The sequence below is a fragment of the Aspergillus sydowii genome, assembly GCF_001890705.1.
Source record: "Aspergillus sydowii CBS 593.65 unplaced genomic scaffold ASPSYscaffold_1, whole genome shotgun sequence".
NCBI lineage: Eukaryota > Fungi > Ascomycota > Eurotiomycetes > Eurotiales > Aspergillaceae > Aspergillus > Aspergillus sydowii.
This window is the reverse complement of record NW_024467859.1, coordinates 4,506,544-4,533,435: the sequence shown is the minus strand read 5'-3', so window position 1 is coordinate 4,533,435 and position 26,892 is coordinate 4,506,544. Positions and strand designations below refer to the sequence as shown.

At 50.5% G+C, this 26,892-nt stretch overlaps 12 protein-coding genes across 12 annotated transcripts; 5 read left to right on the top strand and 7 right to left on the bottom strand.

Annotated features, from left to right (window-relative positions):
- Positions 1–1,357: 1,357 nt before the first annotated feature.
- On the top strand, positions 1,358–4,462 carry ASPSYDRAFT_140928 (putative importin beta-5 subunit; the record flags this gene model as incomplete). Its single annotated transcript, XM_040841089.1, has 1 exon — positions 1,358–4,462. The coding sequence occupies one exon, from the start codon at positions 1,358–1,360 to the stop codon at positions 4,460–4,462; it is 3,105 nt and encodes a 1,034-aa protein (XP_040708815.1).
- An 818-nt stretch (positions 4,463–5,280) lies between these two features.
- On the top strand, positions 5,281–6,516 carry ASPSYDRAFT_54382 (class I SAM-dependent methyltransferase; the record flags this gene model as incomplete). The annotated part of the gene is made up of 3 exons (XM_040848844.1): positions 5,281–5,319; positions 5,500–6,216; positions 6,274–6,516. The coding sequence occupies 3 exons, from the start codon at positions 5,281–5,283 to the stop codon at positions 6,514–6,516; spliced, it is 999 nt and encodes a 332-aa protein (XP_040708814.1).
- Positions 6,517–6,746: 230 nt separating this feature from the next.
- On the bottom strand, positions 6,747–7,748 carry ASPSYDRAFT_140323 (phytanoyl-CoA dioxygenase family protein; the record flags this gene model as incomplete). The annotated part of the gene is made up of 1 exon (XM_040841037.1): positions 6,747–7,748. The coding sequence occupies one exon, from the start codon at positions 7,746–7,748 to the stop codon at positions 6,747–6,749; it is 1,002 nt and encodes a 333-aa protein (XP_040708813.1).
- A 601-nt stretch (positions 7,749–8,349) lies between these two features.
- On the top strand, positions 8,350–10,872 carry ASPSYDRAFT_26971 (Het-C domain-containing protein; the record flags this gene model as incomplete). Its single annotated transcript, XM_040844343.1, has 4 exons — positions 8,350–8,446; positions 8,503–8,650; positions 8,721–8,879; positions 8,937–10,872. 4 exons carry the CDS (start codon positions 8,350–8,352, stop codon positions 10,870–10,872), a joined length of 2,340 nt encoding a protein of 779 aa, XP_040708812.1.
- A 402-nt stretch (positions 10,873–11,274) lies between these two features.
- Positions 11,275–12,739, bottom strand: ASPSYDRAFT_138249 (putative TRAF-like signal transducer; the record flags this gene model as incomplete). The annotated part of the gene is made up of 2 exons (XM_040840824.1): positions 11,275–12,114; positions 12,173–12,739. Coding segments are annotated over 2 exons (1,407 nt in total), but the record flags the coding sequence as incomplete, so codon positions are not given.
- Positions 12,740–13,414: 675 nt separating this feature from the next.
- Positions 13,415–14,212, top strand: ASPSYDRAFT_54378 (uncharacterized protein; the record flags this gene model as incomplete). The annotated part of the gene is made up of 1 exon (XM_040848843.1): positions 13,415–14,212. The coding sequence occupies one exon, from the start codon at positions 13,415–13,417 to the stop codon at positions 14,210–14,212; it is 798 nt and encodes a 265-aa protein (XP_040708810.1).
- A 363-nt stretch (positions 14,213–14,575) lies between these two features.
- On the bottom strand, positions 14,576–15,046 carry ASPSYDRAFT_26968 (uncharacterized protein; the record flags this gene model as incomplete). The annotated part of the gene is made up of 3 exons (XM_040844342.1): positions 14,576–14,665; positions 14,735–14,847; positions 14,914–15,046. 3 exons carry the CDS (start codon positions 15,044–15,046, stop codon positions 14,576–14,578), a joined length of 336 nt encoding a protein of 111 aa, XP_040708809.1.
- Positions 15,047–16,362: 1,316 nt separating this feature from the next.
- On the bottom strand, positions 16,363–16,957 carry ASPSYDRAFT_363340 (uncharacterized protein). Its single transcript, XM_040845417.1, has 2 exons — positions 16,603–16,957; positions 16,363–16,562 (listed from the first exon to the last, which is right to left on the bottom strand). The coding sequence occupies exons 1-2, from the start codon at positions 16,746–16,748 to the stop codon at positions 16,424–16,426; spliced, it is 285 nt and encodes a 94-aa protein (XP_040708808.1). The 5' UTR covers positions 16,749–16,957; the 3' UTR covers positions 16,363–16,423.
- Positions 16,958–17,166: 209 nt separating this feature from the next.
- On the bottom strand, positions 17,167–17,858 carry ASPSYDRAFT_26967 (DUF4452 domain-containing protein; the record flags this gene model as incomplete). Its single annotated transcript, XM_040844341.1, has 2 exons — positions 17,167–17,478; positions 17,577–17,858. 2 exons carry the CDS (start codon positions 17,856–17,858, stop codon positions 17,167–17,169), a joined length of 594 nt encoding a protein of 197 aa, XP_040708807.1.
- A 2,699-nt stretch (positions 17,859–20,557) lies between these two features.
- Positions 20,558–21,572, bottom strand: ssn8 (cyclin-dependent protein serine/threonine kinase regulator SSN8; the record flags this gene model as incomplete). Its single annotated transcript, XM_040848842.1, has 3 exons — positions 20,558–21,096; positions 21,151–21,360; positions 21,413–21,572. The coding sequence occupies 3 exons, from the start codon at positions 21,570–21,572 to the stop codon at positions 20,558–20,560; spliced, it is 909 nt and encodes a 302-aa protein (XP_040708806.1).
- A 579-nt stretch (positions 21,573–22,151) lies between these two features.
- Positions 22,152–24,346, top strand: ASPSYDRAFT_139441 (calcium-binding mitochondrial carrier protein; the record flags this gene model as incomplete). The annotated part of the gene is made up of 8 exons (XM_040840949.1): positions 22,152–22,281; positions 22,365–22,445; positions 22,537–22,744; positions 22,809–23,413; positions 23,461–23,525; positions 23,582–23,685; positions 23,737–23,769; positions 23,827–24,346. The coding sequence occupies 8 exons, from the start codon at positions 22,152–22,154 to the stop codon at positions 24,344–24,346; spliced, it is 1,746 nt and encodes a 581-aa protein (XP_040708805.1).
- Positions 24,347–25,292: 946 nt separating this feature from the next.
- Positions 25,293–26,624, bottom strand: ASPSYDRAFT_139650 (glutathione S-transferase family protein; the record flags this gene model as incomplete). Its single annotated transcript, XM_040840975.1, has 4 exons — positions 25,293–26,047; positions 26,116–26,202; positions 26,257–26,425; positions 26,484–26,624. 4 exons carry the CDS (start codon positions 26,622–26,624, stop codon positions 25,293–25,295), a joined length of 1,152 nt encoding a protein of 383 aa, XP_040708804.1.
- Between the last annotated feature and the right edge of the window lie 268 nt (positions 26,625–26,892).

Here is a 26,892-nt window from a genome sequence, read left to right as displayed (position 1 = left end):
CTCGGGCACTGCAGGAAGACGACAGACGAGAGGCAAAGAAGGCAAAAGGAAGAGAAGAGGAAGGGAAGAGAGAGAAAGAGAGAGAAGAGGCAAGAGGGAAATTGGAACAAAAGAGAAAGGCGACTCTGGAGGGGAACTTCTGGTCTGCTGCTCTGTGAGTCGTGAGTCGTCGTCGTCGTCAGGTCCAAGAGTGGAAACCACGACCCAAGTCCAAGTCACGATGCTTCCCTGTCACGTGGTTTATGTGTGCAGATCGCTGAGCTATACAATCACGCCCTTTCGATTCTACCAGGCCACTGCTTGCCGCGTGGAGAACTTCTCCGGCCGTCGACCTGAGGATTCAACACAGACTGGTGGTCGAAAAAAAAAAGACAGCCTAGTGCACCAACTCCGTGCCTCATATCGATTGCCGTCTTCACCAATTTAAAAGGTTAACCCAACCCAAGGCAAATCCTTCCGCTTTAGACGGATCCACATTGGCTGCCCCTGCTGAATGGAGAGAACCAAACAAATCCGCGACCCTGCCCTGGCCTTCCACCGGGACGGACTGATCTGCAGCAGCCATTCCCCCATCCAATGGCAGCCGGAAGCAATAATAATGCAGCTGTTTTATACTCGCGAGTCTGTGGCGACTGGCGACGCTGTCATTATTCGCAAAGCCCTTTTATGATACCATTAAATATCCCCAGCGTCTTCCTGGAAGAATGTTCCTCCAGCGTCTTCCCAAGAACCCCCCACTCCGTCGTCGGGCCTCTGTGGTGGCATGGCTTCCGAATGGGGCAAAGTGCCTCCTCGCATCTGCCCCTCCCTAGTACTAATAGGGCGACCCAACGCAGTGTACAAAGTACGATACAGGACTCCGGACGAAGAAACCTTTTACCGAGGGTATGCTGGAGACTGCAGGATACATAGAGAAGTATACGAGGGCTGAGGCAACGGAGTTTTCTGTGACTTATGCTCTTTGTTAGCAGATATAGCTTTCTCTGTATGCGCACTTTCTCCTCGTCTCATCCACATATGCGACGGAACAGGGTAATTTCACGCATGACCAAGGTTCCTCAGGCTTCATGGTCTCCAACTTGTATTCTGCTTAATAACACGTTATCTGCGAGGGCTGAGGGGGAGGCATGCTTGTAGCTGCCCTACGCAACAATCTGTCGGCGGGGATCCTCACCGCCTCCCGCCTGCCCCTCTTGACGCGATCCATCGCGGTCTCCTTACCACCGCGTCTGGAGAGTATACTGCCTGTGGCCCACTGCTGTGATACAAATACGTTTCCTGCTGAGCTGCCCTCTTGGCTGATTGGGACACTCCTTTTTGATTCCATTGACCTTTTTCTCCTCCGTTGCCTCCCACCATGGAGCACGAGCTCCTCTCCCTCCTTGCCGACACGCAGTCGCCGGCTGCTGATACGAGAAAGGCCTCTGAGCTCCAGCTACTTCACCTCTATTCAAACGAAAATTTCCCTCTCTCCCTCGCAGCGATTGCCTCCCATGACTCTGTTCCCACCAACCTCCGTCAATCGGCTCTTTCAGTTTTACGCACGTTCATTACTGCGGCATGGTCCCCGAACCTCGATGAATTCAAAGGGCAGATCCTGATCAACGATGTCAACAAAGCCCAGATTCGACAAGTCCTCCTAGATTTGGCGACCACCACCGAAGTGGCCGAACGAAAGGTCAAGTCCGGAGCTAGCTTCGCCGTCAGCAAAATTGCCAGCGCCGATTTCCCAGACGAATGGCCCGAGTTGCTTCCTGCACTTCTACGAATCATCAACGACACCAATAGTACACCCGGTGCGCTGCACGGCGCATTGAAAGTTCTCCTGGATTTAGTGGATACTGGTTTCAATGAAGAACAATTTTTTAATGTTGCTCGAGACCTCGTCAGCACATTGTTTAATGTGGCCACCAACGAGTCGAGGAAGCCAATGCTTAGGGCATTGGGTGTCGCGGTTTTCCGCTCGTGTCTGGATACACTCGAAATGGTTCTGGAGCAGCACAAGGTAGCTGTTAAGCAGTTTATGGATGAAGTCCTTACTGGATGGTCTCCATTCTTCATCGAAACTCTCAAGGCCCCGTTGCCACAGGCACCGACGGAGCAGGAAGAATCCAAGGATACGGAGGTTCCCTCGCAATGGAGGGGTGTCATTGGATTGAAGCTACAAGTTGTGAAAACGCTAATGAAGATCCGGATGGTTTTTCCCGGTCTATTGGTTGCCCAAAGCCCTGTCTATTTTTCAACTATTTGGACTGAGCTGTCAAACGCCCAGGGGCTTTTCTACCAATTCTACATCGAAGATGAACGCCAGGGCCGGCTTGTAGACGTGGATGGGCTTCCTTATACGCTGGATTTGCTGGTTCTGGAGGAGCTGGATTTTATCCAGAGCCTCTTGAAGGCACCGCCAGTCAAAGCAGAGCTCCAGCAACAGTTACAGAACGCAGGCCAAGCTGGTGCAACTGCTGGTTGGTTGCCGGAAATTCTGAAGTTGGCTTGCTCTTATGCTCAGATCACGTCCGAGGAAGAGGGCTTATGGGACATTGATGTCAACCTATTCCTTTCCGAAGAAACTTCCGTCACAGCAAACTACACTCCTCGCACTTGCAGCGGAGATCTGGTGATCAAGTTGGGAGATTGGCTCAAGGATGCGACGACCCAGGGTCTTCTCGCCTTCCTGAATGGTGTTTTCTCTGATGCTTCATCCTCCTGGAAGACCCGCGAATCCTCACTTTTTATTCTCAACGCTTTGCTCAAAGATTTACATGAGGTCTCGCAAGAAATCGCGCCGGAGCTTGCCAGCGGCTTCGGTGGGTTTGTTCAGTATGCCATTCAACAGGAACAGGAGCTCCTAAGAGCCCGAGGCTACCTTGTAGCGGGAATCCTAGCAAAGTTGTCCAATGTCGGTGATTCTTACCTCGAGGCGACTCTGGCAGCCATCTCTAAAGATCAATCAGAAGTCGTGAAGGTAGCTTGTCTCCGCGCGCTTCAGGATCTTCTTCCTTCGCTTTCCACCAATACCACAATTCCTCTCCAGGAGCCGATAATAACTGCGGTATCCGATTTCGTCTCTGCCCATGACCTTCGCGAGTCGTCTGACACTGATGACCTGAAGGTCACTCTCGCCGAAACTCTTCGTGATACGATTATGGTTCAGCCAAGCATAGTTCTCACGTCTACGGCCCTCGACGTACTATTCAATATCGCGAGTAACGGCGCTACAAACTTCCAGTTAACCATGATCATAACGGAGGCATTCGAGGACATAGTCGAAAAGATCGCAGACCAAGGCGCCGATTCCTTTGTCCGCCTCTGTGAAAAGGTCCTTCCCTCGATTATGGGCGCTGTCGATGTCGGAAACCTGACCCAAGAAATTTCACTGACAATCTTTGCTGCGGATCTCCTACGTGCTCTGACGGAGGGGGCTCTCGAACCCCTGCCAGCGGGCTTTGTTGAAACCGTCATGCCGAAAGTAAACAGACTACTTCTTGACTCGACTGACGCTGAGCTTATTCGACCGGCTACGGAATCTGTGAGACATATCCTTGCGCACGATTTCAATCAATTCGTCGCCTGGCGTGACCCGCAAAGCGGCAAAGAGGCAATCGAAGTTGTCTTGGTGATCATCGACCGTCTTTTGAGCCCCTCGGTCGATGATCACGCTGCGACAGAAGTTGGCCAGCTTGCCGCTGAGCTAGTCGAGAGAGCGGGATCGGAACGCCTTGGACCTTATCTTCCGCAGCTTCTTCAGGCCGTTGCACGACGTCTTGTCACTGCCGAAAAGGCTCAGTTCATCCAGAGTTTGATTCTCGTTTTCGCCCGATTGACGCTTATAAGCGCACGGGAGGTCGTTGACTTCCTGGCGCAGGTGGACATTGGCGGGCAGAGCGGATTGCCTATCGTGATGAGCAAGTGGCTGGAAAATTCGGTCAACTTTGCTGGATACGACGAAATTAAGCAAAACATTATCGCGTTGGCAACTTTGTACAACCTGGAAGACCCCCGACTGGCCCAAGTTCAGGTCAAGGGAGACCTCATTGTGCAGGATACTGGACGGATCAAGACTCGATCTCAGGCTCGCAACAACCCGGACCGCTACACAACCGTGACAGCACCATTGAAGATTGTCAAGGTCCTCGTGGAAGAGCTGGCAGCTGCGTCGGGCAACAAAGAAATCGATGCGGCTACAGCGGCAGCACTGGAGGACGAAGGTAGTGACGATGGCGACGAGTGGGAGGATGTGCCGGACAACACTCTTGATCTCAGCCTAGGCGTGACCAAGCAAGAGCTGATGGCGTTCGGCGAGGGCGGCACTGAAGGAGTGTTTGGCGTGCGCAAGCGGGATGATGAGACCCAAGCGTTTTTGTTTGACTTCTTCCGAAATGCGTCAACAAAAGACGAGTTCCAGCAGGTGTTTGCGGGGTTGACGCCGGACGAGCAAGAAAAGCTGCGGACTTTGGGTTAATTGTGGATGTCGTGGACGATTTATGTTTATGACTTTCTCGATGTGAATAATCTCCGTAATAATTAGATTTGAGTGCAAACATGGAAATAAATGATACCACAGAGTACGAAAGTACGCCGACGTTGTCAAGATGAACCCGTAGAATGCTTGTCAGGCAGACAGGCAGCTGCTGAAGAGGCCCTAGCGCGATATATTGGCGACTGCAGCCTATGGGGGAAGGGCCTGGAGCCCGCAGGGTCTGCCTTTTGCTGAGGGCTTGGACTCTGCATCCGCACCCGACAAAGTGGCTGATCGACTGATGGACAATTCACGCTGGCCCGTGCGGGGCTTTGCTTCCAGCCTCCCAAGGTTGCTTGCTTCGAGGGAAGACTGAGACTGGCAGAGAGTTGGGCGGGAAAGAAGTCGGATGATCCGCTGTATTATGATACCTTGCAGGCTGAGGTATCACTCTGCTGCTCGACGCCAAGCTGCAGCGACTGCAGCGATCCCAAAGCGATCCCACCGCAGCGGTCAAAATGACCCAATTCCTCTGTCCCGGGACCGCAACCCCTGTGCCTCTTCCTTTCTTTTTGGCGTATCTGCAGCCATGAGTCTTGGGGGTCCTCTATGAGCCTGTCAAATCACGCCTGCTGGATTATTGACAAACTTTCTTCCGCCAAAAGCCCCTCTTATGACTGTCCGCGTGGTCCAGCTCCCCTCCTCGTCTGCCAGCGCTTTCTTCTGCTCGCTCCCGCGTTCCCGACAGCTTGGGTCCTTTTCTTCGCCGTCCTTCGAGCGGGATCGTGCTTCGAGAAGCTGTCAACACATCCCCCCGGATCATGCCGCCCCCCAATTTCCATGAGCATATCCAGGTCGATGTAAGTTACTTCCGCTTTTGCCTCGTAGTGTCTATAGCCTGTTCAATTCTTTGCAATTCGTTTGGCACAATTTGTATCAAGTTCCTCCATCTTTGCATCTTCATGGTTGCATGCGACTGCCGTACCCCTCCCTCCTCCTCCGCTCTCTTTAACCGACCTTATGAATTGACAATGCTGTAGACAAGTGACGAAGATTCTCTTTTCGATGCCGAGTCTGTAGCTAACTCGAGTCTCTCGTTCGCGTCGACTGTTCGAGATTACTACTATGAAAATGGCCGTCGGTATCATGCCTACCGGTACGGCCAGTATCCAATGCCCAACGATGAAGAGGAGCAGGATCGCTTAGCCATCACCCACCACCTCTTCAAGCTTCTCACTGGGGGCGACCTATATCGCACCCCCCTGGCCCAACAGCGGCCACCGAAGCGGATTCTCGATATCGGCACAGGAACCGGTATCTGGGCGCTGGAGATGGCTGAAGAATTCCCAGAGGCCGACATTGTCGGCACTGACCTAAGTCCTATCCAGCCAAACTTCTCCCCGCCCAATTGCACATTCATCATCGATGATGCAGAGAGCGATTGGGCGTTCACCGAGGATGAAGCCTTTGACTATATTCATGCCCGCTCTATGGGTGGTGGTATTGGCGACTGGGACCAGTTGCTTAAGCAGGCATACAACCATCTCAAGCCTGGTGGCTGGATTGAGTTCCAAGAATTCGAAATCGGTGTGCGCTCAGATGATGGCACCCATCGAAAGGCACCATTGCTTATGGATCTAGCTAAAAAACTAGATGACGCCAGCAAGCAATTCGGGAAAAGAATGAGTATCGCTTCCTCACTTTCTGGGTGGCTGGAGGGAGTTGGGTTTACCAACATTACTGAAGATATATACAAGGTAGGCACTTCTCTTTTGGCACTTTTCTGTTGGCAGGTTACTCACCTTCAGCGTTAGTGTCCAGTAGGCACGTGGCCCAAGAGTCGGCGTCTCAAGGAGATTGGTCGCGTCGGCAAGTTGTCAGTAATCGAAGCCATCGAACCATATTCGCTTGCTCTCTTCACTCGAGTACTTGGCTGGTCCTACGAAGAAGCGCAAAACTACGTCAACGAATGCCGCCGGGAAGCAATGAATTCGTCATGCCATTTATATGTGTTCTTTTATTATGTTTATGCCCAACGACCTCTGGATGATTCATGAGTATGAATATTGCATGATGTCTGGACTTCTTACGACTTTTTTTCTTAGCTTTGCATTTTGGCGGCTCTCTCTTAGATATATATACTCCATATCCCACAAAAAGGGTACCAAAAATAGGGCAGTCAATATAACATGCTGCACTTCGACTAAATATCTGATATAATATATATATACACACAATTTTCATATACTCTCGCAAACCCATTTTGCGGATCTCACTTTTCCAAGTTTCAGCCCTGCAAGGAATATCCAACTCCCTCACCGGTCCCCATCGCAACCAAATTCGCCCTCATTTTTTCCGCCCTATCCCCAATCCCAAACGCCGCGTCCTCCCTATGCACCCAAGACCCAACCCCATGCTGCAACACCGCCGTCGCCCTCACCTTCTTCTCCTCGGCTTTACCTGTCCCTGTACCCGTCCCAGGCTCTTTAACCCCAACACTCCCATGCAAAGTCAACCTCGACTCTTCCGCGCCCTCCTTCTTCGCCTTATATACCCCACGGTGCAAGATATTACTATCATAAAACACCGCATCCCCAGGCTTGAGCTGTACAACCAACTGCTCCGGCATATTATCCTCATAGGGATCCGCGTTACGCTCTGTGTCCGTACGCACACGCCTATGGGACCCGGGTACAACAATCAGCGAGGCGTCTTCACACAGCGCAAGATTATATTGCGCATGCGACTGTCGACCACCGGGACTCTTAGACGCGAGTAACCGCTCCTCTTCCTCGGGCGAGACATCAGCGGGGATATCGTCTCTGTGCCAGCGGAGCGCGAAGTCGTGGTTTTCAGGCGCGACGAGCAGGTTAAAAAGCTCCATGACTAGATTCTCGCTCCTGGATTCGCTCTCGGGCTTCTCCGCTCCTCCATTACCAGCGCTAGAATTGGAATTCGGGTGTCCCAGTAATTCCTCCACGACGGCTAGTATGCGCTCGTCGAAGTAGAACTTTGCGAACTCTGTCCGCCCCGGCATGTCGGGGTGCAGGAGGTGCTGGACGCCCCAGATGCCGCCTTCGGAGGCCGGGGGTGGGACGTTTGTTGGCCAGGGCGGGAACTGTTTGGGGACGGTGCGGAAGTGAGGCCAGGAGCCTGTGCGGGTGCGGGTTGTGGCAGTTGTGGCGGCTTGGATGAGCGTGGTGAATTCGGGAGAGGATGGTGAGATGACAGAGGGGATGACGACGAAACCGTCTTTTTGGAGGGATTGGAGGTATGAGGATGCGGTCATTTTGATGGTTCGTGGGTGAGGCAGAGGTGACTATGCTTCTGCGTGGATGATTGGGTTGTCATGTCAAGAGATGGGAGCAGCTGGAGGTATAAAACAATCACCTTTGCTAGGCGAGGTTGTACCTTACTGCCGACAACGTCGCACTGGTAAGCTTCGGTTGTGGCTAATGGATACTACTGTCGCAGCGGACGAAGCACCTTTAGGTAGTATGTTTTACCCCGCGCAGGGTCTGATAGCAGAGCGGGGGTTCCCAAACAATAATAATAATGTCCGTAAATATTAGTATTCGGGCCAATTTTTTTTTATAGCAAGCCAGAATAAGGTTTCCGCCTAATTAGGACGGTTTATTATCTATCTTCTGATTGTTGTAGCTTTCTTTCAGCTTCCTCGGCACGCCTTATGAGAGCAAGATCGCATTGGGCTTGACCGGTGGGACCGCGACAGTCAGACGTCAGCCATCTTTCAGGTTCAAGGTCTCTGCTCGTGTGAGTTCAGCTCTTTTCCCTCCAGCAAAAAAAAAAAAAAAACAACCGCCTCTCTCATTTTCTCTGTTTCCTCGACCCTATTTTTCTCCAAGCACATCTCCACTAGGAAGCTCACAATGGCCCCTCGAATGAGTCTGGGTCTGAGTACCCTGCTCGCCCTGGGCCTTGTTCTGCTCCTGCTCCCCTGCCAAGTTCACGCCTTCGGCGCCGGCAGTACGCTCCACTCCATATTCTTCAGAAACATCTGCAGCTACTAACTAAACCCATAGACATTGCTTCTATTTCAAAGGTCGAGGGAAAGAATTGGCGCCATGGAGATATCGAAGACATGCTCAAGACAGTGGCTTGCATCAAGGGCCACAAATGGACCTCCAACATGATTAAACGCGTTTACTTCGGGAACTGGCTGAGAGATTAGTGAGTTATTTTTTGGACACCGCGAGCTATTCTTCATGGTGAACTGAAGCTAACAGTTCCCTGCGTGCAGCTCCCAGGCTATGGATGTCGGTACCCTCAAGAGTCTTCCCGCCGATACCATCCGCATTCTTGTTTGGGTTCTCTCATTTTTGACATTCGGATATGCAACGGCGGAGTATGAAGTTACGGCCGACAGATTGGGGGTTTATCGTCCTGAGGAACACATTGAGTTAGTACCACACTTGACATAGCTTTCTAATGAACGACCGATCTGACTGGTATATAGCAACCCCAAGGATTACGCCGATAACGATGATGCCCGCAAATTCGACGAGCGCCTGCGAGGCCCCATTCGTCCCGTTGAGCTCGAAATCGACCCCGATACTGGTATGAAAAACTACATTGCCAACGAGAGAGGAGATTGGGCGACGAGTGCTGCGTATATCAAGTACAGTCTTGCCCGCAGCATTCATTATGGGAGACTCTACACCAGCGGTGGACACCGCAAGGGGAATGAGGAGGACCTATGCGAGGCCCTTCGATGCCTAGGCCAGGGTCTTCATACACTTGAGGATTTCGCCGCGCACACGAATTACTGCGAGCTTGCGCTCCGGGAGATGGGCTTCCACAGTGTATTCCCGCATACTGGTACCCAGACCCAGATCAACCTCCGTGGACATCATGTCTTTCCCCTTGTGACTGGAACATTCGGAATGGTTGACTTCTTCCATTCCGTGCTCGGTGAAGCGACTGACCACTTCACTCAGTCGGAGATCAACGAGATGGATACCGCGCTTGGAGATGCTGAGTCGAACTCGTCCTCCAATTCACTCAGCTCTCTCACCGGACTTTTGGGGAAAGTACCTGGGTGCAGTGATCTAGTCGCCGAGGCTGAGGCACTTAAACGTCGTTCGGAAGCTCAGCAGTCTGCGAACAGCTACAGCGGTGCTCGCAGTGGCTACGCTGCAGCTAGCGAGTTCACTCGTGGATTCAACGACGACTCCGAGCACGGTCGCGGCTTGAATGAACAGACCAGGGCAAGCGCATCATCAAACACCGACACCAACACTGGCAAACCCACAGGATTGCCTGGGATGCCAGATTTCAACCCATCGGACACTATTGCTAAGATCTACCCCATCCTCGCATTCCGTGATAGGGTTGTTCGGAAAGTGGAATCTGTTATTGAGAAGATTCCCGGTTTGGAGGCGCTGGTCGAGAAAATTTCCGAGACATTGACTGTCTTCATAATGTCTCTACTTTCCCCCTTCATCCGGCCCATTATCAACGCCGCCTCCAAATCTCTGCAAACCGGTTCGTCCGGCGTGATTGAGTCCTCTGGAAAGCACCAGTTCGAACCATGGACCAACCCCCAGTGCACCGACCCTACACACTCCATGCTCTCAAAGGACCATTTCTCCAACATTCTCAATGAGCCTGCCGGTGAAGTCGCTTCCGCCATTCTTAGATATGTGGCACCCCGTGTCCTCTACGCCTGGCAAGACATCAATATCCCAGAGCAACAAGTGCTGCACGATAGTCTCGACGTCTTCCACCACCCTGCTCTCCGAAACATGCGAAACGAAGCCCACCGCACCATGTTCGAAGCCGTCCAAGCCTGGGTCCATGCCATGCCCGACCGTGGTGCCAAACTCAACGACATTCTCAGCGCCGAGGGCGTGAGAAACGGAAAGAACAACGGTGGGCAAGTCGGCCACTCCCATTCCCCCGGTGGGTTCCCAGCCCTAGGAGGCGCTGCAGCTGCAGCACACGGCCAAGGTCACGGTCACAGCCAGGCTTCCAGCCACGGCTACGCCCCCCACCAATCCTCCCACCAGCAAAGCCAACAAAGCTCCGGCTCGCATCTTCCCTGGGAAAAACTTTCAGCCCTCCCTATCCCCGGAATCCAAAACATAGACAAACTCAGCAGCAAACTCTCTAGCTTTGGTCTCGGCGGTCTCGCCGGGTCGTCGTCAAGGGACGATACGCCAACCCACTCACAGCCCCAACACTATCACTCTGGAGGATACGGACATTCGCAGCCCGGTTCTGGATATAACACCCCTCCTCAGGGATACAGCCATGAACATAGCCAAGGGCATTATTCTCAACATCATCACCATCACCATCACCAGCAGCAACATGAGCACGGCCACGGACAAGGCCATGGGTATGGACATCAACACGGCTACTACGGCGGTGGATATGGAGGCGGGTACTAGGACTAAGTTATTTGTAATGAGTAACGTTTAAATTAACACGAAGCGGTTATGAGAAATGAGCAAAATGAGCAGGGTGCATACAGATAGGATGGTTTGGAAAGTTGGTGGTTTAGACCTGACATCCCTTTTCAGTATTGTTACTAGCAGTTCGGTTTCAGTATTCTTAGTAAAGTCAATGCAACGACAAAAAGTTCAACTAAATATTCAAAAATTTATTTGATTTGGGGTATAATCGCTTCCAATAAACTCTCACGTCTTCGCCGTAGAGAAGACGAGTTCAGTACAATCGAGAAGGCCTTGCTATCATAGGCTATAGGCCATAACTAAAACATGGTATCTCACAAAATTCATCACTCATCCGTCCCAGTATTAAAAGCAAGAATAATAGCAGAAACTACAGGTTTACAATTTCGTCCCCTCCCTCCCCGTATCGCTCAACCTCCTCGGTCTCAGCAACCCGGGGGTATTATTACTTGGTCCCGCCGCAGCCCCCGGCGTTCCAGTACCGGTCCTCGAATCGCTGCCGTTTTGTGTTCGTTGTCCTTGGTGTAACCGTGGGTTCATAAGCCACTGTACCTGCATACGGACACTGCTAACGGCGGCATTTGTGTGCGCCATGTCTTCCTTAAGTCGTAGACACTCGTTCATAATGGCCATGCTTGCGCGGGCATCGAGGTCTGTTATGGCGTGGGAGAGCTGCGCGACCTCTTCGCGCAGGGATTCGTGGAGGGAGAGAAGGTAAGTTGTTGCGTTTGTGAGAGGGTTGGTGGATGCGTCGGCGTCGGTTTGGGATGGGCCTGGCCTGGGAGCGTTCGATGAAGAAGGTGCGGCTATGGAGGGCGGGAAATTGTCCCCAAGGTATTCCGGATCGTTGGTATTGTCGCTATTGTTGTGGGCAGAGAAGGCGCGGGATGATTCAACAAGGGTTGAGCGGATTGAGGAGAGGCCGTCATCCAGAATTTCATTGCGCTGTTGGAGGTGACGGACTGTTAACTCCATGGAATCAAGCCGGGAGTTCTGGGCTTCGAAGTACGGCCCTATCGTAATGAGAGGGCAACTCTGCTCATGGGTGCTCAACTCTGCACGCTTCATCTTGATGGGACAGCCAAACTTGGATGCCGCGCATGAGTGGATCGCTTCAGGACAAGTATCGATGTGTTCCCGGAGAGCTTTTCGGAAAACGGTGACCTGACAATCCGGGCAAGTTGTCTGAAGACTTGGGCATAGTTCTTTCACGTGTTCCTGTGTGAAGGCAATAGGTTAGCTGTTGGGCAAGTATTGGGAATCGAACGCGGTGTACCTCGTAATCCTGCTCCATGATGTCTTTCTCACAACGCAGACATTTGTGTAACTCGTGCAGGCACTTTTTCTCCGGGCTAAGGTCCTTCTTGCGAGTCCTTTGGTCACAATCAGGACTAGGGCAGCTAATCAACTTATACCCGCAGTACTTGTCTGCGTGGGTCTGAATATGGCCCCTCGGAACAATCTCCTCGCACCCCTCATTCGAATATGGACACCGCACCGGCAAGTCATCGCACATGTTGGTTAAGAGTCGGGGAACGTTAAGGTAGACATCGCGCGTAGGAGTGCGGCACGTGGGACAGGTAAAGCCCTCGCCATGGCCGCCGAAGGTGAAGTCCTCTCGCCCGGCCGCGAAACTGTGGATGGCAATATTCAGGCATGCCTGACAGAAGACATGGTCACAGCCAAGGCGCACTGGTCGAACAAAAGGGCAGTGACAGATTGGACACATGAGATGATCGTCATAACTAGAGACGTACTCAAGCCCGCGCAGGTCAAGGACATCGTCGGAGTCGCCACCAACCTCCATGGCGAGAAACTGGTCGAGCTTCATGATAGAAGTGATAAAGGCCCCGCTTCCTCCAACTTATAGTACGCCGTATGACAGCTGACCTGCGAAAAGGGGAGAATGCTGTCTCAAGGGGTCGTCAGCTCGGGTTTAGTGTAGGCGAGATGATGAAACAATAGCTGCAAGTGACAGCGCATCAGAGTCGCACGGTGGCTGAACTCGAAGGAAGGGGTTGCGACTTGGGAGAGCGACGTTCAGTGGGAGGATATGAGGGAGTGGAAGAGGGCGGGCGGAAATAGTTCGGCATGATGGAAGGACGAGGCGGAAGAGGCAGAGAAGTGGTCCAGAAGTGGGAGTGCGGGGAGGCGAGAATGGCCGTCACCGTCACTGCCGTCACTACGGCCAGTGGAAGACAGTGCCCGTTTATCGGCGCAGCCAGAAACCGTCCGCTTGGTTGTCCAACAGGAAGAGCAATCAGTGAATATCTCCTATTGTTGTTTCTTTATAACTCGAAGTGTCGACGGCATCCTCGACCCTCGGCCTGCATCCGTTTGCATATTAGCGCTGGATCTCCGCAATTCACGCATCGACCTCATCAACCTCATCAGCCCCAGGCTCCGACCATCGCCAGTCATCAACCTCCATCAAACAGCACCATCTGCCATCAAAACCCTGATCTCCTCTCTTTCGCCTCATCCGCTACAAGAATCCACCAGCCTCTGACCTCTCACAATGCCGAACCCGTCCCAACTCTTCCTCCTTGCCGATCACATCAAGCTCTCCCTCCTCGAACGCCAACGAGCCATCTCGTTGAACCTAGAACCCAACAGCCAGGATGGCGAAATCTCCCGCTCACTCGACTCACTACGAGAAGGGATCGATGGCGTTGAATCCGATGTTACGAGATTAGAAGAATCGAACGATGATGAGGCCTCCGTGTTAAAGGACCAACTAGTTCATCTACGGTCGCAATACAGCGATCTATCGTCGCAATTCAATGGGCCTTCCAGCTCAGCTGCCGATGACGACCGGACAGACTCGCCGCTATTCAAAAATGTCAAGAACTCATCGCCAGACCTGAAACAGCCCGTTCCGCAGCATCCGCCGTCCAAATCCGTTCGTTTCATGGACGACTCCGCCGATGCCGAGGACGATCTAAACCGTCGCAACCTGTTCCAACCATACCGAGACTCGCCGTCTCCTGAGCGCGTGGATTCATCTGACATGTCAAATGAACAAATATACGATCACCATGAGCAGGTAATGCGGGATCAGGATGACCAGCTGGATCGGTTAGGCGAGTCTATTGGGCGGCAGCATCAGCTGAGCATCCAGATAGGAGATGAGCTCGACGGGCATGTAGCGCTGCTGGACGGCATAGACGGTGATGTTGAACGCCATCAGAGCAGACTGGACAATGCGAAGCGGCGCATTAACAAGATTCGCAGGAGTGCTGGTGAGAACTGGAGTATGATGACGATCATCGGGTTAATTATTGTTCTTGTTATCCTGATCGTCCTTTTGAAATGAGTCTTGTATGCCAGCTTTTTCCTGCTTTGTCTCAGTTATACCTTGTCTAGCGGCGCGATGGCGTTGATTCTCAGTTTCATCTGGTCTGGGCTAGAACCCTCTTGGTGATCGGACACTCCTTGATTGCGTGGGATGGCGTTTGGAGGTAGCCAGCTTATATTTGTGACGATTCGAATCTTATATACTCCTACATTCTTGAGTTCATTTTACGAAAAGACGTATGTTGATCAATTAAGTTCATTGCCGTCACTTAGAAGAAAACTCTCCGTAAGCCTATATGAGGCATAGTACAAGACAGCCAATTTGAAGAAAAAATTACTAGAAGTTCGGTAAACGAGAAGCAAAGCGCCAGGCCCAGCTATTTTAACCCTTCTTATTAGGTTCGTTCTTCGTCTTATCTTGCAGATCAACAAAATCTTCTTTACCCTGGACCTCTCCCCTGTCGGCCTTGACCTGTTGGCGCCGGTTAGCACTCGCTCAAAAAAGCCAACATAAGGTATAAAGGTGTCAAGAAAAACATACCGAGGCCTCGCTATTGCTAGCAAGATTCTGGTTCCATTTCCCCTGTCCCTCCTTCTGTCTCTTGATCTGACCTTGCTTCTCGGACTCGTAGTGCTGGTTCAAGTTGTCGCGACCTGGGAGATCTACAAGTTACATTTTCCGTTTCTGTCTTTGCTTTGGTACTAAAAGGGGATTCTTACTCTGGTCTCCCTCCTTTAGGCCCGAGCGAGCTGCGGATGTGTGGAATGCGGAGGTTGTGGATGGGAGAATGGCCGTTGAGCCTGGTCGGAGAGAGAGACGAGTTGATGCGCGGATGGAGGGTAAGAATGACATGGTGTTAATTTCGAGGTCCTTTTAATTCAATCCCTTCTTTTTGTTCTTCTATCTGTCTACCAGGTTAATCTGACGTCTGCTGGGTTAAAAATGGGAGGTAATGGAGCTCACCTATGAATCGTTGATAGATGATGGATATTGTATGGGGTACGCGGGGAGTCAACTTTTCAACAGTAACGAAGCTAGAGGGGACAGGAAGCAGAGGTATTTAAATGCAAAGCTCCAGCGAGGTGCAAATGGCTTGCGAATCCAATTCCCTGAACGTCATGTCCCCCAGCAGCCAACCAAGCACTGTGGATTTGAAGACGGACGGATGACGTCATGAATACTCAACGCCGTTACGATGGGCTTCGACCTGGATCGACTCGTTAACCGAGGTAATCATACTCCATATTTCGGGGTAATGGGTTGACGGATGTTTAAGTATAAACTTGAACATATGGAGTGTGTTGGTTGGGCCTGGTTTAGTATAAGTTAAATGGCCATTCAATGGCCCGCTTCTCTCGTATACAAAGTGTACGGAGTGGTGTATAAATCATTGGGAGCTTGTCCAATCCTACTTGACATAACATCTATATCTGTGCCTCAAAGTATAAATAATGAACAATGGGTGGTCTTGATATACTTTCTCAAAAGAATCCGAATTGCGTCGGATTATGCAACGCCCGAACCAGATCGTTTCAACATCAAAGGTGGGCATCACTGTGGTTACCTAGTAAGGACTTCACTATACCAATTACGCATACATATCCTTGAGGTTTCTAATATTTCATTCAATGTTGCATTCTCTAATTGGTTGGTTCTATTAATAGACGCATATGCCAACAAGAACTCTGCATGCGGAGACCTCGAATGGACCGAAGGCCGCGGGATGCGCTTCTTACCATATCAATTCTTTTGAATAAATGGACTGACTGCGGTGAGAGTCAATGGCTAGGTCAAGCATAAGCTGTCTGGTTGATGGTTGTGGTGAATAGGGATGCACGTAGTATTTTTATATATTTTCAGTTACCGAAGTCCAAGTGCCCATATAACAATGTATGCCGGATCACTACATGAATAACTAGTAGTACCAAACATGAAATCGTACCATCCGCTTATAACAACATCAATTAGCATTTATATGCAACCAACTAACGTGCAACCTACATCTAATTCGCTGGGAGTAATTACGATAGTTACAACACTAATAAGCGAGTATGTGGAAAAGACAAATGAGATCCCATTGAGACGACGGAAAGGTTCGGATATCTAAAGAATAATCTCAAGGACAAAGAATTGTATCTGAAGAGGTCTGCCCCTGGGAGACCATATATTGAACGCTGATCCAATCCATGGATGCACAGTCAGTTGACCTAAAACAATAGGGACTGCGTGTCACCAGTCCCAAACCATATACAAGAAACAAAAATAAGAAACAAAAGTAGAGAGGTTAGGCAAGACATATGCAAGATAGAAAACGTCGCAAACCTTCCGAAACAAAACCCAACCAATGCAAGACGTATATCGTTCCCGCCTTTCTAGATCCTTATAAACGCATGAAAATCCATTCCCACCCAAAATTTGTAACCAGGCCTGATAAAACCCCCAAAGAAAAGTGGCAAATCTCGCCATGCGGATTTCGCAAAGCTGCCAAAGTACTCCAAGTAAAACAACTCCGTGTCCCCCCATATGGCATAAATCGCCGCTTTCTATACATCATCGCGGCCTAAACCCCAGGGCCGATAATCGGTATTTTGGTTTTTCCCTAACCGAAAGTAGAAAAACAAGGTATCGCTGGAGAATGCAAGAATCGAATGTCGCAGGGCGCCGTCGCTCGCAGGTAGTCGAAGAAGCATCAATCTAGGAAATCGTGATCGGAGGGTGTATATACAAACAAAAACAATATATCCTTTTATGCTCCGCGAGTTCGTGAATCAAAAAAAGGTAAGTTTAGGTTGATCATAAGAAGGTTGGAGGTCGTGTCAAACGATTAGAGAAATAAACAAACAGGGAATATTATGACCCGCGGTTAGGGAGACCGATGATGCAGAAGCTGAGCGAAATCGAAAATGGAAAAAGTCGTGGGCGGACAGTGGTGGCTCTTGCCAGCAAAATGGCGGCTTGGCAGGTCATGGCTTTCACCACCGACGCTGAGCGTTCTGCATCTGGCCTGGCGAAATGGAATTAGGCGGGCTGGTCAGGGTCATCCCAGTGTTGGGGTTGATGATAGGGATGACTTTTCGGGTGCGAGCAGCTGAAGGTTGCTGGAAGCCCGCCTGATTATAATTACCGACCCCTGAGTGGAGGTATGTATTGGAAGAAGCGGGAGACAAGGAAATCGAGGGTGTGACCTGCTGGACGGGCTGAATCTGATGCTGGATCGGCGAGGTGTCGGGCGAACCGCTGGAGAGAGACGAACGATCCGAGGAAGCAGAGTGGATTGAATGAAGCTGAAAGGGTTCGAAGTCAATAAAAGGTCCTTTACAGCGACTGAGAGTCATGGGTCCCCCGGGGTAATAAGAGGGTTTCAATCCCGGCGGAAACATACATCGTCCTCGGTCAGGAGACCTGGGCAGAACTCCAGGTCGTCGTCCAGGTCAAATGACCGTCCGGCCTCAAATCGAGCACGGAAAGCGGTCACGGAAGGGGCTTCGGCCAGCTCCCTCATACTCTTCACACCACGGAACTGACGTTGCGCATTTTGAGCAGCCATCTTGGGGCCCCTTCGGGAACGGCCACCATGGTGATTATTTGAGTGAAGATGGGCTGTGGCGCCATGGTGAGGGGCTTGGTGATGCTGTTGGTGCTGTCCGTAGAAGAAAGTCGACATATTGGCGGTAACGTATTAGAGGTAACGAGCAAGGAAGAAGCACGTTTCGGTCGTTGAAGTTGTACACGTAGTGGCAGTGGATACAAGCAAGGACCAGAGTCGGGTGACGCTGAGCAGTGCAGGACTTTGAAGGAAATGGAAGGAAATATAGCAAGGAGGTAGTTGGTATGCTGACGGGGAATATATTCTGTATAAGGAGAATACTAACGCAGGGGGCGAAAGAAGGAAGAATAGTAATATATGAGGAAAGAAGAGAAGAGAGCGGTGGAAGATTGGGTTGAATTTACGCAGTGTGGGATGGGGAACAAATGGAATCGAAGGCGGGACCAGAGAGAAGAAAAGAGGGTGAAGAACCGGAGGCAAGACAACCAGACGCTGGAGAGGGGCTCCCCGTTTGGCCATTTCAAGTCTTCAACGAGTTTCTGGGGCTGAGTTTGGAGCGGACCGGGTGGATCCATGTTGACTTGAAGGGCTGGGAGACTGTCACTTGCCGTAAATTACGCCGGCAGCTTCCATTAACGCCTGTAAACTTGGTCACACAGCCGTTCCACAAGCACTGCGCTAACCACAAGCCTTGAGGTCACGCACCAATTTTAGGGCAGGCTGGGTCCAACCAGATCCTCAGTAGCGGCAGCTCAGTGGCGACATCAGGACATCAAGCCAATAGATAAAGCGTTGATTGCGACTAAGTGGGCTCTTTGACAATTTTGAATAAAAATAAGCCAATTAGCAGGCGATTACTCGTACTGGACGGCTACTAAGTGGGGAATAAATGACGTTCATTACTGGGTCTAACGATTCCTGGCTAAGTGCTTCCTGCCCTCGTCCAAAGTCGGTGGTGGTGGGCCGGTGGCTGCTGGAAACGATCAAGATTCATTCCCGGCTTAGGCGCTTAAGGCTGCCAGCTGTCTGCCTATCATCGCCGCGTTGGGACCTTGAAGGTCGTAAAGGAATCATGATTAATCTCTGCTGGGCTGCGCCAACGCGCATTAATGCAGGAGACCACGGTACAGCCTCGTCGTGAGCGACTGAGGGGGAGGTGGGTCACCTCTGATTGGGTGGGCAGACCGAGGACGAACAAAGGGATAGAGGAACGTTCAAGGAGCTCGCTTCGGAAGCGCAGGTCTCACACCATGTTCCAGGCCCTCAAAGCACGGCAGGCATGCACTTGACTCGACAAGTCTTCTATCATCCTTGAAAGTTGAAATGATTGGGGACCTGGCAGGGCCGCAGGAGAGCTCTGAAACTGGAATCATGCGGCAGGCGTTTCCGAAGATAGGAACGGCATGCGCTGGCAAATTCTCGCTACGCTGAGAGCGGACAATGATTTGCAGCCAGATGATCTGTGCCCCGCCCACAACAAACAGATGTCATCGGTGATTTGCTCCCAACGCTTCCCCATCCCTTCCATGGAACCGTGCGACGATGCGACTCGGTGGCGCCGGGCACTGGCACTGTTGCACAGGTCCATACAGTCCATACAGTCCATACAGCTCTGCTGAACAGCACTAATTTGTGACTGAGCACAATTTGGACGGATATAGAGTTACTAATGTTGAAACCGTCGATATTCGCAGGCATCAGCTCGGCGTCGCATCGGAGTCGACCTCACCTTCTCCGCAGTTATTATTATCGACTATCCGTACTAAGGCCTAAGTTCTCGCCGATAACAGGTGTCGGGGCAGGCGATTAGAATGCTGTACAAATGGTCAGGAGCTGAAGAACTGAGAGTGAGGAGAAACTCGGAATCACCTCCACCCGTGTTGAGCCGTTACAAGCCACAGTTGTCGGTGGCTTTGCTGTTTCAATGTCCATTGTCTGCGCCTCGCGATCCTCCGATTGAGTCATCGAATTGGAGTCTTGCCCAACGGGGAGTACACCCGGTTCGAACAAACGGCATGGCGGGGACTGGTTTTGGTATTATTTTTGTCATTCTTCGGAGCCTTTCAACTCCATCGGCTCCAGCAAATACCTTGTATTCTGGATGCTGTTCTTCAATCATTCCCATTCCCACTCCGTATCCAAAACAATTACATAATTTACGGGAAGCATCGGAGTACCCTTCGGATGTGAAGGAGAGATGGTGACTCGGATCTCACGAATCCGTACTGAGTTCTTTGCTCCTTCAACTGAGAAGTGTAAGCACGAAGTAGTAGCACTCTGTTCGATAGCGCGGGGAGTCCTATCATGCTTGCATATGCAACAGATGCAGTGGGCGCCTGCCAGGTCTCCCAGCTCTTCACCCCGAACGGTGTTTGCTATCTGATCTGCTTGATTACATATTATTGAGGCTATCCCGGTTGCAGATGTTTCTCCCCCTTACCTGGGTTGCTCTTCGTGCTCGTTTCACTGCGTTGACGCAGAAGTGGCGTCAAGTGTAGACCTTGGGTGGCAGAGATGCCAGGCAGCCCATCAGTCCCATACTATAATATTGAGAACCAGAATTGGAAATCGAAGCCAGAGACGCTGGAGCTCATTTCCAAGGCGAGGATGTGTTGTATTGTTAGCCAGTTCTTTAGATACCTGGCTAGCTCACGCAAGGGATGAAAATGTAAGAATTTCTATCAATGCATGTGGGCCATTCAACGTATGTATGCTCAAGGGTATGAATGGAAAGTTGTAAACATAAACATCGTAAAGCCATTCAGTGTTAATGCGGATGCGTTGAAGTATACATATGAACAGAGTACCTGAAAGCTTCATTTGTCCAAGCTTTTGGTTTTGACCATCCGCCCTAGGAGCTCTTTACAGTTCTTCTCATTGTATTGCTCCCAGACTTCGTATAGTGATACTAACTCTTGCGTACATTCAATGACTGCCTTGATATCGATTTCACTTTCGGCAAGCCACGAAACTAGTTTTTGGATCCGAGGAGGAGGACCAGCTCCTCCCCTGTCCCCAAGAGCCGCGAGAATTTTCATGCTACCTTCTCGCATTGCCGATGCGATTGGAGATGCAGTACCATGGAAGGCTGTCTGGCTGCTCGGCTTGAAGACAACGGCAACGATGGTTGCCATGACAGCGATAACGTGAGGCGGGTATAGTAGCGGTAAATCGGTGAGATAGTGATCATTGATGACTGACCATGCGAGTGCGACCTCATCTGATGTGAGGGATAGCTCAGGCTGCAGGTCTGAAAGAGTTCGGTACGGGTGATGCACAATAAGTTGGGAATGCATTTCGGAGATCAGAGAGAACTCGCACTCGCCTATTTTGGAGACATCAGGAGCAATGAATTCTGGTGGTGTATTAGTGACTCCGGTAGTAAAGCACGCTTGAGTGATTTTCTTACCTGGCCAGAGCCCCCGAGCCTCACCAACTACAAATCTTATATGTTGCGGGCATTCCTCCATCTTGCAGGCAAGATAGAATGCCGTGGTAAGAACAAGATACGGGTTCGTTGTCCTGATTTCGTTTTTCGTGTAGTATCGCTTTATATAAACCTGGGCTGTAGCAAGCGCCTGCTGTCTCGTGGACATTCTCTTGCCGAGTTTAATGAGCTCTATTTAGGTTTAGCATGGATTTTTTCTTGACCTGGTCGTATAGCATCTTACGTTGGTTGAAATATATATTAAGCAATCGCTGATCCGGCAGAGGGAACTGCGAGTGGGTGGTTTTATCCTTCTCCTTGAAGCCGTCCCGAATCTCCACCAAACGCTCCCTGGAAAATAGCCAGTGTCGGCGCTGGGTCGATGCCCAGTAGTTCGCAGCCATGATATATAGAATTTTGGGACTTGTTTAAGTTCAGGTCGATCGGGTCATCATGCCAAGTGGGAGGAAGTTTGGAGTGACGACACCTGCCAGTCCTGCAAGTTCCCAAAATTTTCAGAAAACGTAAAATATGATATACTTAATGTTGAATATAATCCGATATATAACCACTTCACCTCCGTCAAAGTAAATAAATAAGTAGTAATAGACAGTGCAGCTGAGATGTTGTTCTGACGGGAACCAATAGGTACTTCCCAGAAAAGGAATAGCCAGGCCGATCACTAGTCCCGTGATCCATAGTCCCGTGAGCTCCCGTCGGAGCGCGGAACTTATTTCTTCCGCCCGCGATAATCCACGAAGCAAATCATGGTTCCGGGATTTCTCATGGCCATTATCGGGCTTGAACGCCAATCTATGATATCTGCAGTTCCCCGGCTATATTTATGATTGCGGATTCGATGCCCCTGTTTTTACTACGCCCATACTCCCCTTCTGAGACGGGGATATACTCACTTCGAGCGCTCGTGACCCCTCCTTGAAAATAATGACGGGTGGCCGATAACAATCTACCTGCAACCGAATATGGCCAACGGCGAGTCGAAAGATGAGTGTGACCAAAGGGTTACCAGACTTTGGAAACGCCTGGGCGCCGAAAAGAAGGATCACTTGGATTACAATGGGTTGAAGAAGGGCTTGAGGAAGATCGATCACCGTGAGTCGCTCCATGACCTCATCTCGTGCTTTTGATAGCACCTGACCGGCAGGGGTGATGCTAACGGTTTTTTCTCTCGTTAGCCCTAAAGAACGCTGATTCTATGTTGCGGAATATCTTTCGGTCCGTCGATGCCAACGGCGATGGGACCATAGAATACTCCGGTAAGATCACACGCTATCGGGTCGTGACGAGTTCTTGATACTCGAAACAGCTGGCGCCAGCTGGTGATTTGATCAACCTAATTATTCCTAGAATTCCGGGCATTTGTTGACCGCGCCGAGCTCGAGCTCTCGCAGCTCTTCGAGAGTATTGATCACAACCGTAACGGGGAAATTGACAAGGACGAACTCAAAGCTGCTTTCGCAAGATCCGGTGTCACCGTTTCGAAGGCCAAGCTAGACAAGTTTTTCGCGGACGTGGACACGGATAAAGATGGAGTTATTTCATATCCAGAGTGGAGGTGGGTATCCCACGGCAGGTTGCTTTCTTGAGGAAGCTTCGCTAATGCGCCCGGTGTCATGCAGGGACTTCCTCCTCTTCCTGTCTGGTTATTCGGCTTACGACCTGCACGCCGTCCTGTCATACTACACCGCCACGGGCAATCTAAACCCGGAAGGAGATGTCCACATCAACGATCTGCAGGGTTTAGGTACAGACCACTCGTTTCTTACACGTTATATTTTGGCCATCAGAACATTTTTGTACAAGACCTTCCCAGCACACATTTTGACAACCCTCCTCCCGTCAGCCCACGCGGAAGCTCCGCAGTCCGCTTCTGCGAATGATTTCTCCGCCTGTGACGGTGAATTAGAATTGGAGTGGCTGCCCATACCCAGGACCGTCGCCATGTGGATGTCCTTCCGATATTATGAACAGAAGTTGACCGAGAATACTCCTCAACTAGGTTATTTCATTGCTGGCGGTATCGCAGGAGCCGTGTCCAGGACAGCCACTGCGCCATTGGACCGACTTAAAGTATATCTCATCGCGAAGACCGGATCGAAATCGTCCGCCGTTAGTGCCGCCAAAGATGGAGCTCCACTCAAGGCGGCTGGGAGAGCCTCCAAGACACTGGTTGATGCAGTGAAAGAGCTCTGGAGGGCGGGCGGTATCCGGAGTCTTTTTGCTGGTGCGTGAATAGAATATCCCTGACTATAGGACCATACTGACGGATAGAAGGCAACGGGTTGAACGTCGTCAAAGTTATGCCCGAATCAGCAATAAAATTTGGAGCCTACGAGGTTAGATCTTCCAAGCAAAGTGTGCCAATATGTTCATGTATACTAATATGCGACAGTCTGCGAAACGTGCTTTTGCTCGTCTTGAGGGCCACAATGACCCGAAGCACCTTAGACCGACCTCGCAGTTTTTATCCGGTGGATTTGGCGGAATGGTTGCCCAGTATGTTACTTGATACAACTCTTTAAAGACGGATTATTAACAGCCGTGCAGATGCTTTGTTTACCCTCTTGATACCCTGAAATTGTAAGTGAATAGGCCCATTGGTCCCGTTATATTCATATGGCTAACTTACTATACTAGCCGGATGCAATGCGAGGTCGTTGAAGGTGGTTTGAAGGGCAACCAACTAATCGCGGCCACAGCTCAGAAGGTGTGGAACAAAAATGGCATGTTCGGATTCTTCCGTGGTCTGCCGCTTGGTCTTATGGGGATGTTCCCCTATGCAGCCATTGATCTTTCAATATTCGAATACTTGAAACGCACCCTACTTGTTCGAAAAGCACGAATACACGGCTGCCATGAAGACGATGTTCCTCTTAACAATTTCACAACAGGAGCTATTGGTGCCATTAGTGGAGGTGTTAGCGCCTCTGTTGTTTACCCATTGAACGTCCTTCGAACTCGAATGCAGGCCCAGGGCACTATCCTCCATCCAACAACCTACAATGGAGTCATGGATGTCGCCCGCAAAACAATTCAGAGCGAAGGTCTCCGTGGATTCTATAAAGGACTTACTCCGAACCTTCTTAAAGTCGCGCCGGCGGTGTCTATCAGTTACATCGTCTACGAAAACTCGAAGCGAATGCTTGGTTTGAGGTAGAACCGTTGTGGCGACCTTGAATGGGAACTCTGGTTCATTATAATATTGCTCTTCTGAAGAGCTTTGTCACGGCTCTCTAGGGGCCCTAAAACAAGTGCAAGACCAAGGAGGCATTCGCCTGCATCCTCAATCGTCAAGCCGCTAGGCAACGTGGAGCCCTGGCGAAGCTCTCTTGAACCACCAAACTCCGCACCGCACGATACTCCGATACCCTTAACTCTATCCCCCCACACGCTTGTTCTAATCATACAACGCGATTTCTTTTCTTGTTGGGTCTTTGCAAGCATTTACCGAGATACTCTCGAACCGGCCGCCTTCAATAGGATGTCGTGATTCTCCTACATAGGAATACATCATCATTTTTTGTGCTTGCTGAGCAATATGCCAATGCACATACCATTCACCCGCAATTCTCAATACATCATCCGCCGACATCCAAAAACATTCCAGCGCTCTAGTTAGCTAGTTTTCTTCTTTTTGATTTCTCGACTCACGGGCTATTATTGCCGGCAAAACCATGGCATCTCGTTTTGGTACGGCTTTCTTCCCTTTTTCCTTTTCTTTTCTACAGCAAATCTAAACTCGCATGGCAAGGAGTCCTGCGATGAAGCATCATACGGAGTTTTGACTTCTTCTTTGTTTTTTTATTTTTTCTTTTCTTTTTGTCATCTCTTCCCTCCACGACATCATATGTACAAAATGGAATCTTGGGATCGTCGGTGGAAGGCATGCTCCTTTTTTTCTACTTTTTTCTCATTTGTACCTAGTTTGAGAACTGCTGCCGGCGTGCTCTTGTCAGGATAGAATTATATAGTGTATAGAAGAAGGACGAACATGAGAATTATTTTGCGGGACCAAATTACTGGTAAAGGTGATAGATACAGCATTTCGGGAAGACTGGATTTTTGCGTCCAAACCTCGCCGTTTTCACAATATCATACATTAATTAGTTCTTGACACCCCCAACAGCCCTCACCTCTTCATCCTTAGGAAGGATATCCGGCGTCGGTCCGACAGGCGTTATCCCGAACGGGTTAATCTGCGAATGACTCTTTGTATAGTGCTTCTTGATGTGCTCAAACTGCGTAGTTTCCCGGAATGCAGGGACATCCCAATACAGCCTCCTCAGCCACGCATGGATAGCCGGGTACCCAGATCGAATATCGCGAACATTACACTTAAAGTGCTGGACATAGACGGGGTCAAAGCGGACGATCGTAGTAAAGAGCCGAATATCCACCTCGGTGATGTTGTCGCCGAAGTAGTAGGGGGATTTGGAACCAGCAAGATACGACTCGATCTTATCGAGGGAGGAGAAGAGTGTAGTGACGGCCTTCTCGTAGGCCTCCTGGGTGGTTGCGAAGCCGGATTTGTAGACGCCGTTGTTGACGTCGTTGTAGGTCCATTCGTTTGTGGCGTCAATCTGGGAGCGGAGGGCCTCCGGGAAGAGGTCGACCTTTTTGTATTGGTCTGCGAGGAGGTCGTCGAATTCGTAGTAGAACATGCGAATTATTTCGGCACTTTCGTTGCTGACAATTCGGTTTGTCTTTTTGTCGTAGAGAACGGGAACCGTGAAGCGGCCCTCGTAGTTGGGTTCGTTGTCAAAGTAAATGTTGCGCAGGTGCGTGAAGGAGCCGTGTAGTGGGTCTGGGGTGGTGTTGGCTCCTGGGATGTTTTCATCGGCGGTTGCGAAGCGCCAGCCTGGTTAGGTATGTGAGTTAGTCCTGCCTCGTCTCAATTGGGGTTGAAGTTCGAATTGAATCTCTCACCTTGTGGGCCTAGGTGCCAATGCACTGATGTATATGAGATGATATCCTCAAGGCCTTTCAGTTTGCGCGTGATAAGGGTTCGGTGCGCTGCGAATGTCAGTTCCCGATTCTTTTTAAAAAAACCAGAGATAGAAAACTAACCCCAAGGGCAGGCGTAAGAGACATAGAGGTGGTATCGGCCTTTCTCAGGTGGGAACTGAGCTCCAGGTTCCCTAGAGATCCAGTTTCGGAAGACCGACGCCTGGCGCTTGAACTCTCCGGATTTATCGGCTGGGTTCACCCAATCGGTGATTTTCGCCGGGTTTCCTGTCTGAGGGACATGTCAATTTCTTGCCAGGAAATCGTCAAAATGCGTCGAAGTAGCTTACAGCCATGTTTCGTGTGGCGGCGAATGGTGGTGCGGGGATGCGAAAGCTTCTGCAGGTGCTTGTGCTGGACGGTCCTACGACAAAGCTATGAGGTGATAAATGCTGTGCGAGCTGACCGACTCTACGCAGCACGGGGAACATAGAGAATTAACGGAAAGACAGTACAAGGAATATATACGCTTGAGCTGTGGGAGATGCGGGGGGCTTTAAGAAGAATGACGTTGATTACGGAGGGGTCACTAAGCCGGACTAAGCCTGATTCAGCGCTGACAAAGTGGTTGCTCATCACCACATAACTAAGTTAACTAACAGACTGATTACACACACGCAGTGTAAGTAGAAGCATTGAAGAGTGGTTGGATTCGAGTATCTTCTAGCAAACGCAGAATGACCAATGTATATCTGTATG

Coding starts and splice junctions, on each gene's coding strand:
- ASPSYDRAFT_363340 (XM_040845417.1), bottom strand. CDS start 16,748: ATGATGTATAGAAAGCGGCGATTTATGCCATATGGGGGGACACGGAGT. Junction 16,563..16,602: donor GGCCTGGTTACAAATTTTGG/GTGGGAATGGAT, acceptor GGATCTAGAAAG/GCGGGAACGATATACGTCTT.